This window comes from Pyricularia grisea, assembly GCF_004355905.1.
Source record: "Pyricularia grisea strain NI907 chromosome Unknown Pyricularia_grisea_NI907_Scaffold_1, whole genome shotgun sequence".
In the NCBI taxonomy this organism is placed as follows: Eukaryota; Fungi; Ascomycota; class Sordariomycetes; order Magnaporthales; family Pyriculariaceae; genus Pyricularia; species Pyricularia grisea.
This window is the reverse complement of record NW_022156716.1, coordinates 4115825-4133023: the sequence shown is the minus strand read 5'-3', so window position 1 is coordinate 4133023 and position 17199 is coordinate 4115825. Positions and strand designations below refer to the sequence as shown.

Sequence of the window (17199 nt, the reverse complement as noted above, 5' to 3'; positions counted from 1 at the left end):
TGTTTTTATCCAAGTGTGGTTATTTCACCGCCATATAAACATTTTAACAGTGTCATCATCCAACGGTACAAAACGCCACACAAAAACTAATTATACATTATATTCTTCCATTTAGCCCTTATTCAGCTGTGCATACTTTTTCGAAATTCCGCCAATTGTTGTTCGAAATGTTCAACCTCCCCTTTTTTTACCTGTAAATTATTATTGTTCCTTTTCCGCTTCCTTCGAAAGCTCATCCGGCCTGCATTTGGTATAGCCGGGGCGTTATGCTCGCTATCAACCTTTGCGACGTGGCTGCTCCCACTCGTCGGCATTATTTATTGTGCAACTCGGCTCCTCGTTAACAATATTGCATGCAGGCAATTCAAAGGTTCGTTGAATTCTTCTTTTGCGTGGTGGATTTCTACATTATACCGTGTAAAAACTTTGTTCAAATCGTATGTGCGCCCATATAAGCAACAAAGTATTTTTGATTTATCCAGCCGGTCACGTGTGATTAGCCTCGTCGTCGTGGCGGTTTTCTTTCGCTGGGGACCATCGTGGAGCATCGTATTTGCCAGTGGGTTATGGTCGTATGTGACAGTCTACCACAGCTGGAAAGATTAAACATGGAAACAATATGACTTCTGTGTTTGCTGCCAATGTCGCGATCCTGCCCACAGAACCACTGCTGCCTGTAGTCTGGATGTATAAGCTCTGGGTGTGTACAGGGTCCATACCGAAGGAACTTTTGGATTTGTATGGCTGTTAATGGACTCAGTGTTCAAGCTTTGTCCAAATACAAGTGGACGGGGCTCAGGAGCAAAAAGGGGGTATTGTGCCGGCTGCGGAGGTTCAGAGGCACATGGTGTAAGGTCGTCATAATTAACCCGGGTGCTCACTCCAAAATTGATCCGCCACGGGAACAAGATGACACAAGAGCGGAAGGTGGTGGAAAACAGTGGAAGAGAATGGGTTCAATTTCGGTGACTATTCGCTCACACATTGCTGTCGGTAGTTCTTTTTGGGGGCTCACTTGGTCGACCATCTTATGACCACTTATCAGCACTTGTATATACATCTACATGTATTGGTACAAGTCGTTACATTCTTATCTTGGCGACGGCCAGCCCTTGGTATGACGACCAAACTTTGTATAAGTCTTTTCAACGGCATGTGCTCAGCCGGACCTCGCCTGACTGGTTGTCTTGGCGTGTTTGCTGGCCAATGAGATATGCATATACCTCGCCTCTTTCAATTTATTCCCACACTGCCGGAGGCCCCCAGAGTTGCACGACGTCTCGGTGCTGGGGCCTTTCCAAAATGCATTTGTTTCATCCCAGACCGGTGCGGCTCTGCAACATCGGCTCCTGGTGGCAGTTCCCTTCTCTCTTCCTCTTTCTTAGGCAGATTGCCGGTGGTGACTTGATAGGATAATCTAGAAAGTAGTAATAATTGGGACAGAGAGAATATATGATACTATGAAAGGGGTTCTCCAAGTTTTTTTTTTCTTCTTTTTTCTTTCTTTGAGGTCTTATACTGCAAGATATCTCAACCTGGAACAAAGATTTTCTTCTTTTTACCTCCACGAATCTGTCATCGTCGACAATTTTACTGGTGCCAGCGCTTAACCAATTGACATGGATAAAGCCATCATGTCGACTTGCCCAGGTTCGGTCACTAAATCCCTGGCCAGCGGAGATCCTGGCAACTCTGATGTGCCTTCTCTCAAGTTGAACTCCACGGGCCAGTCGTCAGATCATGACTTTCGCAATCAGGGTATGTATGAGAGGTGGTATATGTCATCTTGGTCCAGCCACAGGAACAGTTCGCTTTCCCTGACTTACTTCCTGGCCAGAACCTTTCTGCTCGATATCCAACCGACAACCGGATTTGGCCAGAGTAACTGGTGGAGAGACGCCCTCCCTCTCCAAGGTCAAAATAGCAGCTGCAGCCCGCGAGATCATTCGCGCAGTCGGCGAGGACCCAGCCCGTGAGGGTCTCGCAGAGACGCCAAACAGATACGCGGAGGCGCTTCAGTTCTTCACTCAAGGGTACACCAAGAACATTCACGAGGTCTCCAATGATGCTATTTTTAGCATAGACTCCAGGGAACTTGTCATCGTCAGAAACATCGACATCTTCAGCATGTGTGAGCACCATATGGTTCCATTCACTGGAAAGGCAAGTCGTGGCTCTTCCTTTCACGCCGGTAGAATAGCAGGCTTTGACACACTCAAGGGTAGAAAAGAGCTATGGGAAGCTCGAACTGACACTGTATATAATGGAAATAGATGCACATTGGATACGTCCCTAACGGCCGCGTGCTTGGGTTGTCGAAGCTGCCTCGGATTGCTGAGGTCTATGCGCGCAGACTCCAGATCCAGGAGCGTCTAACGAAGCAGGTCGGAGAGGCCATCAATGAGGTTCTCAGCCCTCTGGGCGTCGCCGTCGTTCTGGAGTGCACTCACATGTGCATGGTGATGAGGGGCGTGCAAAAGACGGGGACAGTGACTCTGACGCAGAGCATGATTGGTCTGTTGAAGGATGATCTGGAAGAACAGAAGAAGTTCTATGCTCTGCTTGCTCAGGGGCAGCAGCGCGGTTAGCTCTGGAGGGATTTGCAACGTATGAGGAAGGGAAAGGAGGCCTGAACTAGAGAAAATATAACAAATGCCGCGTTTCTTGTTTCCGTAGCGTAAGCTCACGGCCCATGATAGCTTTGTGGCCGCAGGTGCGTACTCTGGCCATGGAGTTCAGCCTTCCCTGTATATTTGCAGGTCAAGCTACACAGAGGTACTTGCAGACTCATCTGAATCTGATTGGAGCGAGAAAAGGGCCCAATGTGCTCGGCAATTTATGCCGCATGCTACACGAGAGCTCGCAAAATGATATAACCTACCATCGGCGCGTAACGTACCTGGGTGAGGAAAGCAGGGTATATAAGTGCCGAAACCGACGCATACAAATTGCTTATCCTTTTCTCCTCCTACTTACTCTTTTTCTATCCTGAATCAAGCCCAACTATCGACCCGCTTTTGGGACCAAGACTTGTTACTGCCCTTCACCACCTCACATATCAATACTCATTCATTAGCCAACTCAAAACTCCAGTAGAAGATTATCTTCTCCTTTACACATCATAATATGGCCACTCTCGATTCTCTCAAGTCGGCCCTCAGGCAGAGGGCAGCCACAGCACCACAAGCACTGTCGCCGTTGTCTGAAGCACAGTACGGCGCCGGGTTTGACATGTTTGTCAAGGATTCGGCATGGGCGACCTACCAAGACTTCATCATACCTCAACTGTCCCAGCTTGTCGCCCCTCTACTCAACCGACGTGCTCGCCTGTCGGTGCTCGAGATTGGACCGGGCCCAAAGAGCGTACTTGGATATCTGCCAGAGGACCACAGGCAGAAAATCACAAGATATGCTGCATATGAGCCTAACAGGCTCTTCGCTGCAGACTTAGAGAAGGTGCTGGAGTCTGGTTCAGAACAGGAGCTGCCTCTGCCTTGCCTGGAAACACCCCCCGACATTCGCCGGGTTCCATTTGCCCTGGACGGCAACAACTGCATGAACGCAGGCGAAGAGGGATTCGACCTCATATTATTCTGTCACAGCATGTACGGGATGCGTCCTAAAGCCAAGTTTGTCGAGCGGGCACTAAGCATGCTTGATGGACGATTTGACGGTGGAATGGTAGTGGTTTTCCACCGTGCTGGCAACCTGCACTTGGACGGCTTGGTGTGCCACTCTACGGCGACCTTCCCTTCCGGTGTCGTCCGGGTTACGGATGACGACGAGGTTCTGGATGTCTTCGCTCGCTATGTTGCTGGGTACGCTGTCAATGATATCGACCAAGAGTCTGCCAGCATTAGATCCGACTGGCGTGGGTTGTGTCGCACCCTAGGCCGCCGTGAAATCGTGTACCCTGATCACATCAACTTCAGCGCACCCGAAGTCATGGTGGCACTAACGAGACATGCCACCTCCCTACCAGAGCTGACGGCTCAAGTGCCACTGCTCATCAGTGGCCCACAGACAAAGATCAAGAACCGCCAAGCACGTCTTCACCGTCCAGCTGCAACCTTCAGGCCCACAGAGATCCGACACATTCAGCATTGTGTCAAATGGGCGCTGAAGAACAAGACCAAGTTGACCGTTGTCAGCGGGAGTCACAGCGACCAGTGCTTGTGGCCCAACGTCGTCGCAGTCAACATGGGGTCTTTTGACAAGGTCGAAATCTGCGCGGCTGAAGACGGAAACGCAACATGTGCTTCCGAGCCCAGTGTCTATGTCATTGTCGAGACCGGTGCAAACACTGGCGACATCGTTAAAAAGACCATGGCGGCTGGCTTGACGGTACCCCTGGGATCCCGCCCAAGCGTCGGTGCAGGCCTTTGGCTCCAGGGCGGGATCGGGCACCTGACCAGGCTGCACGGCCTGACATGCGACTCCATCGTAGGAGCCATCCTAGTCAGTGCTGGCTCCGGTCAGGTCCTCTGCGTCGGCAACGTGCCAAGCTCACACCAGCCGGCCGGCTCCGACCGCCCGGAGAACGAGGCTGATCTGCTCTGGGCGATACGAGGTGGTGGTACAAACTTTGGTGTCGTGGTGAGCGTCACCTTCAAAACCTACGCAAACCCAACCTATTCGGTCCGAAACTGGATCCTTCCTCTGGAAGGCGACACAGAGGCGCACCTCAAACTTGTACAGTTCGATGAGCTCATCGCCGACAGGCTTCCAAGACACTGCTCGGCCGACGCCTATCTGTACTGGGACGCGGGAAAGATGCATCTCGGTGTGACCACGTACGAAACTTCTGCCAACGGACTCGCCTTGCAGACAACGCAGACCATCCACGCGGGTGAGGTATTGGGACAGGAAACCTCATCCAAGGTTGTTGATGGCGTCGGTCTATTCGATACCGAAATGTACATGTCTGGAATGCATGGCGGCCACGCAGGGGGCAAGACCTCATCGTTCAAGCGATGCATGTTCCTGCGACACATCGGAGCTAAAGCCACCGCCGGTGTCCTACTAGAAGCCATCAAAACTAGACCCTCGCCACTCTGCTATCTCCATCTACTGCACGGTGGGGCAGCCGTGAGGGATGTAGCAGCCGATGCCAGCGCCTTCGGCTGCCGAGACTGGGACTTTGCTTGCGTAATCACTGGCGTCTGGCCCCGTGAGCAAGACGGTACTCAAGCCTCCGAGACTGCCATACAGTGGGTGTATGATGTCGTCGGAGCCTTGCTTCCCATGAGCACCGGTATATATGGCGCCGACTTGGGCCCTGATCCTCGAGACGTTGCGCTGGCCACCAAGGCGTTTGGACCAAACCTCACCCGCCTGGCACGCCTCAAAACGAGCTCCGACCCGTACAACATCTTGGCATACGCCTTTCCCCTCCCGGGGGTGCCCAAGGACCCAAAAGTCATCATCTTGGTCACCGGGGCACACGGGGCAGGCAAGGATTATTGCGCTAAGATCTGGGCTTCCGTGTTCAACAGCGACCCAGCCCGCAAAGATCCGACGGCATGCGCAATTAGCATCAGCTATGCGACCAAACGAGAGTACGCCGACGCCACAGGTGCCGACTTTGACCGACTCATCTTGGACCGCCCTTACAAGGAGCAACACAGAACAGAATTGAATGCATTTTTCAAAAGTCAGATACGACGACGACCTCGTCTCCCCGAGGAGCATTTCCTCAAGGTAGTCCGTGACGCTGCACCCATTGACGTATTGCTCATAACCGGCATGAGAGAACAAGCACCAGTTGTAGCCCTGTCGCACCTGGTACCAAACAGCAAGCTGGTCGAAGTTCATGTCACCGTAAGCGAAGAAACGCGGCAGGTTCGTCGAGGATTTCGCAAGAGCCGCGCTGCTGGCGACAATAACTGCGCCGCTGAGGACGAAACGGACGACAAGAGCATGAAGCACGATAGGCTGAGCTCCATGACCTCGCCGGATTGCCCAAACTTCGTCTTCGAGAACAATATTTCTGGCAGCAAAGCAGCAGAGGCTTTCGTTCAAGGCAAATTGCTGCCACTTATCAACAAGGACCTACAGCGCCTGGCACAAATGATACGCTCAGTGCCAGACCACCCACGCGAGGGTATCGAATTTCGCCACGTGCTCGACATCGCACAGCGTCCCGGCGGGCTCGACCTGTGCTCGTCCGTGCTGCAGAGCCACTTCGCCGGCGACTGGGCCAAAGTCGATGCGCTAGTCTGCTGCGAGGCGGGCGGCTTCCTTTTCGCATCGGCATTGGCGACGCGGGTCAATGTGCCCCTGGTGCTGGTCCGCGAGGCAGGTAAACTCCCGCCGCCGACCATCTCCACGAGCAAGCTCCCTTCGCACATCTCATCTCCAGTGCTCGGCGACTCTAAATTGGGTAGAATAGAGATGGGTCTGGATGCGCTCGCTCCGGGTGCGTCCGTGGTGGTCGTTGACGATGTGCTCGCCACCGGGAGAACGCTTTGCGCAGTACTGCAACTGCTCAAAAAGGCCGGTGTCCATGAAAAGAACGTGAATGTCATGGTAGTTGCCGAGTTCCCTAGTCATCGAGGACGGGATGCTGTGCGCCAACGTGGCTTTGCAGAGACCTGCCTTCAAAATCTTCTGGTTTTTGGTGGCCCCTAGGTAAGAGAGATAAGAACCTGTAGGACTTTTTCTCAAAAGCGCTGCTGTTAAGATTGGCCTCGAAGTTATTCCAATCAACGACACGAGCAGCAACAATTGAATTGATTCAGAAAAGGTGCCACGTTCATGCTAGTTGTTCATCCTGTATGCCAAAATCTTTCAATACTCTTCAGGGGGTATCATGTAAAATCTACGCTAGTCTGCTTTCCCGCGCTGCTTCAACATAACCAGATATAGCGTAGATGGTCATAAAATCCTAGTGGTACACAGTACTCAAAAATCCGGAGGACAAAAAAAAAAGGAAAAAAAAAAAAAACAAGAAAAGAAAAGAGGCAGTATATGCAAACAGAAATCTTCATGAAACAGTGTAAAAAGTGACCAGAAATGACGAAAAGAAACAGTTAATAAAGACTGTCAAATGGGCTTCAAGCCGAACTCGTCGTATCGGACAAATCAAAATCCAGTGGCCGCTTCGGTAAGGACGCTGAGCAGGCTAGCTGCGGCACCACCAATACCTGCTGCACCCAGCGTTTGGCCCCATGCCTTTTTCTTCTCCCGACGGGAAGACTCTCTATCACGACTGGGCTCGGCACCTTGAGAATGATGCCCATGGCGGCGCCCGTCCATTGAGCTCGAGTGTCGGTAGTGGCCGTGCCGAGAGCCGTAGTAGTGGTCGCGTCGATCCCCGTCTCGTTCACGTTCTCGGTCGCGTTCTCTTCGCCGCCTCTCACGATCCCGCTCCCTATCTCTGTCGCGATCGCGATCGCGGTCATGTTCTCTCGATGATTCACGGTCGCGCTCCCGACGTTGCTGTTCCCGTCGTCTCTTATCGGCGGACATATCCTCGGCCGAGATCTCAATAGGCCCATCGCGGTCGAATCGGACGTGGTTTTCATTCTTGTTTTTCAGTATCGGCTTGGGCGGGACTGTGCTTGCTGGGGTTGGTTTCCCATCGAGACCCTTTGCTGCGGCAACCGCTGCCATGGGTAGCACGAAGGGATAGACTTTGGTACCCTTGTCATCCGTCTTCTCATCATTCGTAGTCTTCTCCGTCTCGTCACTGCCTCGACGCCTTTCCTTCTCAGGGGTTTCACGATAAGGACGGCCGCCATAAGGTCGTCGCTCTCTTTCACGGGATCCTTCGTCTGACGAAGAGTCGGAATCCCATAAAACGTCATCGGATTCGCTCGTCGAACCAGACCTCCACTTCTCGTCCCGGTAATCGTGCCGCATACCATTATCGCGTATGCCACTGCTTCCACCGCGCATGAAACGAGGAGGTGCATAGTTTTGACTACGATATCTTGCTCGACGAACCTCATCGCTCTCGCGGGCAAACTGTGCAATTTGTTCACGCGAAAGGACCCCGAGGATTGCGACAAAGTCGGGACGAGCCTCGTAGCGGACGCCGGCTCGGTCAAGCACTTCAGGGCTGACGAGCGTGCGGCGAATTTTGGTCCATGTAGCCTCGAGGGGAATCTCGTTACCATGGCTATCGGGCTGGAGTCGCGAGAATTGCCGTTGCTGCTGCTGTTGCTGTTGCTGCTCTATTGCAGGAATCTGCATGGGGGAGCTGCCGTAAGCCGGCGGCGGAGGCTTGGTAGCTAGTGCCACTGACGATGCTGGACTGCTGTATGGTGGAAGGCTGGAAGGGCTTCCTGGCACACCAGGAGGCAATTGATCCACTACTGGAGGAGCAGGCAAGTAACGACCCCCGGGGCCATTTGGCGAAGTTCCCGGTGAAATGGAAAGAGGAGGAGGCTGCGGAGGGCCAAGATGCATCGCTGACATGCGGTGGTCAAGCTGCATCAGATCTCGGGTCGATATCAGAGCCAACGAGTTGTTGGAGTCACTGTAGGTAGAATCCGAGTCCGAAGCACCGGAATCCGATCCTGAGTTCTGACGGAGTGGTATCTTGGCCGGGAGAGGGGGGTTATACAAGATAGGGGCTTGGTACTGCTGAGAATCGGCCCGTTGATTAACATGATTGCCATGGAGAACCGGGGATTGGAGGGGGTCATGTGGGTGCGGGAGTGCATGTGTAGTCTGGTGTGGTGGTGCACTCGGAGGTTGTGGCGGTTGGGGTTGAGAGTAAGCCCGAGGTCTTGGTGATATTTGATGTGAAAAGCCGCCATGAGTGTTTGCGGGACTATATTCATTCTGAGAACCATGCACAGAATTATAGTCAGGGGGCCCCCGATTGAGTTTGACTGATGGTAGGAACTTCTCATTGGCAGTCATCGGAGGTGAGATGACTTCCTTGGGACTCATATCGTCGCGATTATCGGATGGATAAGGCGTAATTGACATGGGTGGTCCCCGCGAATTTGGACCTTCTGCGGCAGGCAAAAGACCTCGAACTGACGGCGGGTGGTCTTGATCCAAGAGACCGTTGGAGTCCATTTCCCGGATGTAAGCTCGAAGAACCTCCTATAATGATGCGTGAAGTGTCAATAAACGCCCTGAATACAACAACAAATGAATGATTTCCAGTGACTTTAAGTGATTCGCCAGAAAGAACTGAAGGACGCTTTGGGAAATGGAGTGATATAACGTACCTTGTTTCGCATCAGAACTTCGCTCGAGAAACCCTCTCGTTCAAGCTCGGTGGAAAACTGTTGCCACAGCTCTTCTTCTTCCATATCGCCAGCGCTCATGTGGGCAACCCGGCGACGCGCAAGCCGGGCAGCTATTGCATCAACTTTATCCTTAATCGAGTCGAGCTGTTGGCTCTGAGGATTGTCCACAAACTGCTGTCTCGCCTTGGCTGGGTTGTGTAGTTGGACCGTATCCAGGAAAATATCGATGTTGGTCTTTTGATTGGCAAGCTTTGTTCTAATCAAAGCGATCATGTCTTTTTCGCGGCTATCCGCAGTGCCAACTATGTAACCGTCCCGATGTGGACCGTCCTCGGACGGTGTGTCGGCGCTGCTTCCGCCATACTTTTCTAGAATCGTATCCAGTTGCTTCAACGTGAAATCGCAGTCCTCAACAATGGGACCAAGCTGGCGTGCGTAGACGCTGTGCTCCTGCTGTGTCGTGTTCAGCAAACTATCCGGGTCTTCTGCCTCGACACGCAGGTGCTTGAGGCACGTATGCAGCGAGCGAACCACAGTTGCAATGTCGGAGAAGTCTGGACCAGACAGTCGTGCGCGCCGGTACAAGGCACGGGCGAGAGAATCCGCGGTCTGAATCGACTCGACCGACGTGCGGTTCATGATGGCGGTCGTTTCGGGTCGCTGTCACAGCGGCGCCGGCGACGGTATTAAGGCTAAGGGTTTTATGGCCAGCCACGGCCGTTTCGACAGTGGAGTGCTTTGCAGAACTACAACGCCACTGGAGATGGCTGTTCGTAGCAGTCTTTGCAGAAAGCGTGGCGTTGGGGAATAACGGTTCACAAAAGACTCGACTGAGAAGGCGCCTCGATTTTCGGGTTCAGTCGCTTGCCTGCATGAATATGGGGCAGTAATATAAGGCGGCCCTGCCGTGTCTGGTGTTATCGAATGGTTTGTTCGTCGGTTACGCTGTGAGACCTCGAGGCGATTATGTGTGGAGAGCCAAGTTTTGTTCACAGGGCAGAATTCCACAGTCTTGAACAGACCTCATGAGCAGTGGTGGTTCTTTTCAAGGATGATGAAGGAAAGGCCTTGGTATAGACAAGAAGTAAAAGGCACAGGATGCATGCAGGTGCGGAAGCCACAAAAGAAAAGAAAAGGGCCTCCGGGCAGGCTAGAGGATAAACTAGGCACCCTGGTCCCCGTTGCATGTACCGCACACTACTAGTATGTATGTAAGCAATCGGGGCGCGGCGCTAACTTAAGGTAAGGTGAGATGGGTATAGAAACAAGTGACTGCGCTTCTGTCATGCATGGAAACTATGGATACGGGTGCATGGGGGCGAGGATTGAAACGATGGGACGAGGAGAAGGATGCAGAAGAGAAAGTGGGGAGTGCGCAGTACCGTTCCAGAAAGAGGGTACACTTTCAACGGGCTCGATGCAAAGGGGAGGGTTGTATCGGGCAGGCTTCTGCTACCCATGGAAATAAAGTGGTTGGCCAGTTCATCGACCGATCAGCAAATCACACGCTTTTTTGTGTACGAGGCAGCGGTGGAAAGTGAGTGATCAGCCAAAACCCGTGGCCAGCGGGCAGACTTCTTTTCTGATTCAATTCCGATCAGAGACAAGCGCTGTCATCAAGTTACCCCCCATTACCGTGGCACCATCCATCACTTTCTGTAGCTCTGCACGCAAAATCAACATCATGTTCCCCACCTTAATCTTACCCACCTGGTCGTTCCGTCTCAGTGAGTAAAACACCTACTGCAGGGAAAAGGTGTTCCCGCGCAAAGAAGTCTGGGTCGCGCGGCTCACTGAGCGACAAGTTCATGTGTGCAACCCCCGGATCTGAGTGCACAAGGCAAACACGGTTTGTTGGAAATGACTCGATTTTTTGGAAAGTGTTGAACGTCCGAAGGGGGACCTGACAATGTCCGACAACAACACTTTTTCCAACGCTTCTATACAAAGACATTGGAACTTACAGTACAAACAGGGGGCTGTGGCGTTCCGTGCCGAATGACGTATTTTCTTGGGGGGTGGGTCATCTGTCCACACGTGCTGAGCCAGGTCGGTTCTTGACGTTTTGCGCCTTCAACCAGTCGCCCGTCAGGTCAGTCACCTGCAAAGAGGCTTTTTTAAACCAGCCAACCCCAGCTTTGCCGGCTGTCAGTGGAGACGTCTGCCACTTCCAGGGCTGTGCTGTTTTGGGCATCTCCATCGCATGTCGGACACACAACCCTTAAAATACGTTCGCTTGGTTCTCAGTAAGGATAAAGATTGGATGAACACTGCACTCCTGACCGGTACGTCCGAAGTACGTACTAAAAAAATCAAATCATGGAGGTCTTAAGCCGAACGAGTTGTTGTCTGTTTACATTTCTTTTTTTTTTATCGAGGCCATAAAATTATTGCAAGACAACTGTTGTACTACTAGAAATATTGGCACGCTCAAGGAGGATAGAAGATAATATGAAAAGAGCTACCGGTAGAGAGGTGATAAGAAGAAAAAGAAAAAAAAATTGTCTCATCGCTGTCGGTTTAGGACAATCGGAATAAGGTCATGATGATATCATGATTTTCCTCGAGGTTCAAAGTTTCAACCGGAGAACGCGGGGCCAGTTCAAGCAGCCCCTGCCTCTTTCTAAAAACGATTTGATGCAATCGCTATAATCCCTCGCCTCCCCTGTCCTCGTCGAGCATCAATCAGTCCCTGCAGGGACAAAAGACAAGGAACCGAGATTTATTTTTGCCAGCATGGAGTAACAACCAGACGATCGGCACAAGCTTCAACAGGACCCCTTGTGAGCTTCTCTCCTTTTTTTGGCTTGTTTCTTTGCAAACAAGGAAACGGGATATGCGAGCCGACCACTGTTGGACGTGTCCACACGCGATTGAACGGAGAAAAAATTCCACTGACCTTCCAAAACTAGGAAATGGTAAGAATTGGGGGGGGAAGGTGAGGCAATGATCTTCCATCCACGGTTTCTCAATAGGTCCGTACCTGGCCAAGGCAGGCTAGAGCAGTCTGAAATAATTAAGCGAAGCCTTTACGTAGTAGGATTGTTTTTTTCCCGAAGAGACGAGATCATACCGTATTGGGAGTGGTCTGCTGTCATCATCGACTCGACTTCGCTTCACGCACACGTCTGTCTGTGCAGTTGGGCGTGATTCAGCATGTGTGGTTCTAAATTGCGTTTCTTCACATCAACACGAAGTAGAGATTTCTTCTCACATAATATGGGGGGCTGTGAAGATTGTAAATACCTGTACCTGTACCGTAGATTAAAAAAAATAAAAAGAATACGCCACCACGAAATATTCTTCCTTGGCACCCAACCAGCTGTGACGTGCAACCCTGCAAAAAGATGCAACGCCACAAAAGCGCCAAAGACGCGCCGCATCGGGGCCAAGGGTCCTTTCTCGCCCACCCAAGCAAGCCAGGTTTAGCCCTCTGCACCCTCTGTAGCAAACAAGCGCCCTGTGGCACCGAGCGAAGCACCACGGAACATGCACAGCCAAACGACTTCATACCGGTACTACGGAGTACGTAAACAATGGCCTGGTCAAACCAAGTCCAGCCAACCAAACAACCTTACCTTGGGTTGTTTCTTGAAATCCTGCTAGCCAGTCCAATCCAAACCAAAACATCCCGAATGGTTGGAAACGAAAAACTGAAAGAGCTGTGACGCAAATCGCGGCGACAATCAGTCCCAGCGAGTCCCAACCATAAAGTACTCACCACAAAGTCATTGCGATGATTCATGGCCATTGCAGTAAAAATTGTGGCAAAAGCCTCCATTGGTAACCCCGCTTACCCGATTCCTGACAGAACGCACCCAACAAATATCCCCCCAAAAGACCTGCCTAGGCCTTGTGTTTTCATTGAATGCACGTTGGCTGCAAGAAACCCCATAGTTCAATGCAATGCAAGGCAGCCCGATCGTATTTCGTGGACTGGGCGCAGCCTTTGTCTCCACAGCCTCCCTTTGGTTGACCGAGACTTCTGCAACGTACTACGGAGTACTGGTAGAGTTACTCCCACGTTATGCAAGCTTGAAATGGTGAAATATATGAATACTTGAGACGCTTACAAATATATACTGAGTATACACTGTACAATGGAAACTTCCTGTCATAATGGTCAAAGTGGAAACATGCACTCAGCCAGCCCGACCAACGCTGCCGGACCATGCGCCGCCCTTCAGATGGGCTCTCTGACTCTTCACGGCTCCTAGTTTTGCCGAATTTTCTTTTGTCCTTTCTCTTTTTTCGGGTGCATCCTCCTGTATATAACCCCAGGCAGTCACGGAAAATTGCGGTAAAGGCGTCTCCCTTCCGATCGCCAAGCTGAAAAAAAAAACCACGCAGCGAATCAAGTTGCCCGATTTCTTGTGACTAGTCTGATCTCGACTGCATAGCCTCCCCATAGCTTCAGCTGGTGCCCTTTTCTGGGCTCATCACTGGACAATCTTGCATCAGATTGCGGCTCCGGGCAGTAGAATGCAGACTTGAGCGTTGGTCTTGCGCTACCTGAATATGCAAGTTTGAGTTGCTTCTGGGTGTTTAGTGTAAATACTCCCATGATGGAAGTGTATGCGGGGGTTTGGTTGCAGTGCACCTGCGGCTGGTCAGGACGAATAGCACTTGGACACATTGCCTCTGGAAGGCTGCATGTTGTGTGCCAGGCAATCAGCAATGTGAATTAATAATGAATAGTCTACAGAGTAGTATACTCCAGGTTGCATCCAGGTGTCTAGGTAGTCTAGTGGTGGCTTATCACTGTCAATCAACCAGGAAGATTTGATCGTCGTGAGGCCAATGTCGTGATAGTCGGAACGCGCCGTTCAGGCATTTCCTGCAGAGCAAAACAGTACCAGGATACCCAACTCTGAAGGATCTAGAGCTGTCACCAAGTAGTTGAAATTTTGGATTTGCTACATGCTGAAACTTCTTGGCATATGACGACTTAAACCAAGATCCTCTCAAAGGTGTAATCGGCAACCTTTTTGCTGGTCAAATGCCCAACCTCCCTTGCAGTTCTCGTCTTGACCTCTCCGCCCGAAACCACCTTCTTTTTGGATACCGTGTTCCTTGTGGCCTTTGAACCCAAGGGAAGCATTGCCGTGGTGGTGTTTGTGTTTCCCTCGACAGGTCCATTGGCTGCTGCCTGACCGCCAGGAGTAATACCCTTAGATAGGGACGCGCCATACTTGACAACCTCTGCCAGCACACCCCGCAGGTAGACAGCCTCCTCGACACCCTCGAGCGCGGCACTGACTTCAAGTTTCATCGAGTTGAGAAAGTCGGCTGAATCCGGCTGATCATCCGACCCAGCTGCTAGCGATAACATGTCATTTATGAGCCAACCACCGGGTCCCACGGAGTCGATGCATTGGCAGAGCAGATCGGCAATCAGTCGTATGCTGCTGTCCGGGACAGCGTCCAAATCATCCTCTTCCTTCAGCCTAGCTCCATCCAAGTACCGGCTGGTCCACCCATCCCTGTTCAGCTCCATACGGAGGAGGTAGATCAGTGAAAGAGTCTCCTCTGGCTTGAAGATTTGGCGGATTGCACGCACGTTGGCCACAGAGGGACAGGTACCCAGCTTGCCAAATGCGATGCTAAGGCCCTCCGCACGGGTGCTCGAGTCGTCTCCCAGATAATGCTCTGTCAGGTGAAGCTCCTCCTCAAGCAAGTCAAGCTCCATACCAATCTGGCCATTCTCTTGGGTGCCGTTTTCAGTGCCGTTTGTGGCTGAACCGGTCAGCAAATTCCTGGTCATTTGCTGTGGGTCTTGAATAAGCTCCAGGCTGCGCATGATAATCTTAACGGTAGATAGAATCTCTACAGGGCCCAGCTTGGTAGCCGCTAACCAGACGAGCAACAGATCCAGTGTCGGGTCGATCTCGGCGAGTACCTGGGGTAGCTGTTCAGCCAGTATGTCTTCTGAACCGCTGAGATCTGTGTTGTCTATTTCGAGCGCTGTCTGCAGGTTTGCAGTGGTAAGGTGACCAGCTAGTGCCAAGTACTGTATTGTCCCACTCCAGGGAAGACGGCACCGCAGCTGCCACCCAAGCAAAGTAGACGCAGCGACACTCGTGACGTTGAATGCCCTTTGGATGGCGTATATGACCATGCGCCTATCAACCGGATCTAGTTGTTGTGGGAAACGCCACTGTGGTAGTTCTCGGTCCTTGAAGACCCAACAAACCCGTCCATCGCCTCTTGTAGATCTCCGGGGACCGGCTTCGGCTGTAGTAGCGCTGCTTGAGGATGTCTCGTCCACTTCCATGGCCGTGTCTCCTTCCTGAGCCCCATCATGTTCCAAACCGTCATCGCAGTGAACTTGAAAAGAGAAGGCCATAAACTTCTCGAACTCGGCATAATCACCAGCCTTGATGTTTTCCTCAGCCAATTTGGCGTCATCAATCCAAGTCCCGAGTCCGTAGATGCTCTCTAGGGACGGAGGAGTTTGTGTTGAGAAGCTCAAAGGGTCAAAGTTGCCGCCTCGCTTGCTGGTCTTGGTGATTGGCGCAGTAACACCCCGGCCGATTGAATCAATCAGAAGTCCTTCGGCTCTCCGTTTCTTGCTCCTGCCCTTTGGAGCTTCAAGCTGCACGGCTACCAAAGAGTCTCCGCGCACAGCAACTGCCATTTCCAATCGAGCAAAGTATGCAACAAGTTTCAGTGTCGATTCATGCTTTTCCGAAGTCTCAAGCGGGAGGGTCGCCTGCAAAGATCGGTACAATGGGTTGTACACAGCCAGTTCCGACGAGGTTGCGGCTAAGACAGATGTCTTGGACAGTCGAAGAAATGAGGCCGCCTTGGACACGTGGAGCTTGCTGTCGACTCGGGGGACTGCGGACGATATATCATATGCGGTGATAGTATCGACAAAAAGTTCCATTAGAGAGCCCGAGGCAGCGTCCAGGCGGTAGGTTGAGATGCCATGTTCGGCTGAAGGCCGCGGAGGAAAGGGCAGAACACGGAGTTGGGCAAGTCCCTGCCCGCTTGTTGTACTTCCACCAGCAGCTTGTGTAGTGGCTACAATGTGGATATGCCTTAATTCTTTGCCGTCGACTTCCGCACTTGAGAGGAGCACCAGAATGTCGGCGTTAATCGTTTGATCTTTGGCTTTCGGCAAGAAGAGTCCTAGCTGCTCCTGGTCGCCTCCAAAAACACCTTGGACGATGTCTGCCGCGCTGGCAGCTTGCGCAAAGTCGATCCGGAAGTTGGCGGATGCAGGAAGCGCCGTGTCCTGCTTGAGAATCCCGGCGGAGGTTTGCCACTTTTGCTTGAGTGATTCTCCATCAAGGCACAAGACATCTCCTGTGCGGGTCACAGCCAGGAGATCCGAGTAGGCGGCTGTGCTGGTGGACTGTGTCACAGCCAGGTACATCGCCCGTTGCGATCGAGGAAGAGGCTGCGAGACAGTCGTTGATGCATTGACGCCAGAAGCACCCAGCACATCTCGGTAAAGTGAGACCTTTGGTCTCGGTTCTAGGGTTGACGAATAGGTATATCTCGTGATGCCATCGTCTGAGTTCTTCAGCCTCAGAGAAACTGGCGGGCAGGTGAAAGAAGCCGATGGTGGGACTGGATAAGAAGTAATCAATCGGGATGACGCAACCTGGTAATCTCAAAAGGTTTAGTAAACGTTACTTAGTAAGGCAAGTTGAGCTTTCGATTAACTGACATTATACAGATTCAATGCCTCGCCATTGATCCCAACAGCAAGCTCTGACCGCTTTCGCTTTTTGGAGCTCACACCAGAGGACTGACCGAAGACATCGCCAATCACGTAGGTGTCTTCACTTTGGTCTAGGGTTTTAGGCAATGAAGTAAGCTCATATGGCTTTTGTATCCTGAACTGCGATGCCATCGTAGCAGCTAAAGCTCGCGCAGTGCGCCCGAATCACTTCAATGCTGGCGAAAAACTCCTGCTACTGGAGGTACCTTTAGTCTAGAGAAATGGATCCTCGCGCTATGCGCCAGCCTACCTCACAAA

The 17199-nt window shown here is 51.9% G+C and overlaps 4 protein-coding genes across 4 annotated transcripts; 2 read left to right on the top strand and 2 right to left on the bottom strand.

Annotated features, from left to right (window-relative positions):
• Nucleotides 1-1634: 1634 nt before the first annotated feature.
• PgNI_01260 (uncharacterized protein) lies at nucleotides 1635-2588 on the top strand (the record flags this gene model as incomplete). Its single annotated transcript, XM_031121333.1, is given in 3 exon segments — nucleotides 1635-1758; nucleotides 1838-2256; nucleotides 2274-2588. 3 exon segments carry the CDS (start codon nucleotides 1635-1637, stop codon nucleotides 2586-2588), a joined length of 858 nt encoding a protein of 285 aa, XP_030988219.1.
• A 538-nt stretch (nucleotides 2589-3126) lies between these two features.
• PgNI_01259 (uncharacterized protein) lies at nucleotides 3127-6630 on the top strand (the record flags this gene model as incomplete). Its single annotated transcript, XM_031121332.1, has 1 exon — nucleotides 3127-6630. One exon carries the CDS (start codon nucleotides 3127-3129, stop codon nucleotides 6628-6630), a length of 3504 nt encoding a protein of 1167 aa, XP_030986812.1.
• A 17-nt stretch (nucleotides 6631-6647) lies between these two features.
• Nucleotides 6648-10395, bottom strand: PgNI_01258 (uncharacterized protein). Its single transcript, XM_031121331.1, has 2 exons — nucleotides 9189-10395; nucleotides 6648-9060 (listed from the first exon to the last, which is right to left on the bottom strand). Exons 1-2 carry the CDS (start codon nucleotides 9846-9848, stop codon nucleotides 7084-7086), a joined length of 2637 nt encoding a protein of 878 aa, XP_030986813.1. The 5' UTR covers nucleotides 9849-10395; the 3' UTR covers nucleotides 6648-7083.
• Nucleotides 10396-13344: 2949 nt separating this feature from the next.
• PgNI_01256 (uncharacterized protein) lies at nucleotides 13345-17141 on the bottom strand. Its single transcript, XM_031121330.1, has 2 exons — nucleotides 16888-17141; nucleotides 13345-16821 (listed from the first exon to the last, which is right to left on the bottom strand). The coding sequence occupies exons 1-2, from the start codon at nucleotides 17071-17073 to the stop codon at nucleotides 14158-14160; spliced, it is 2850 nt and encodes a 949-aa protein (XP_030986845.1). The 5' UTR covers nucleotides 17074-17141; the 3' UTR covers nucleotides 13345-14157.
• Between the last annotated feature and the right edge of the window lie 58 nt (nucleotides 17142-17199).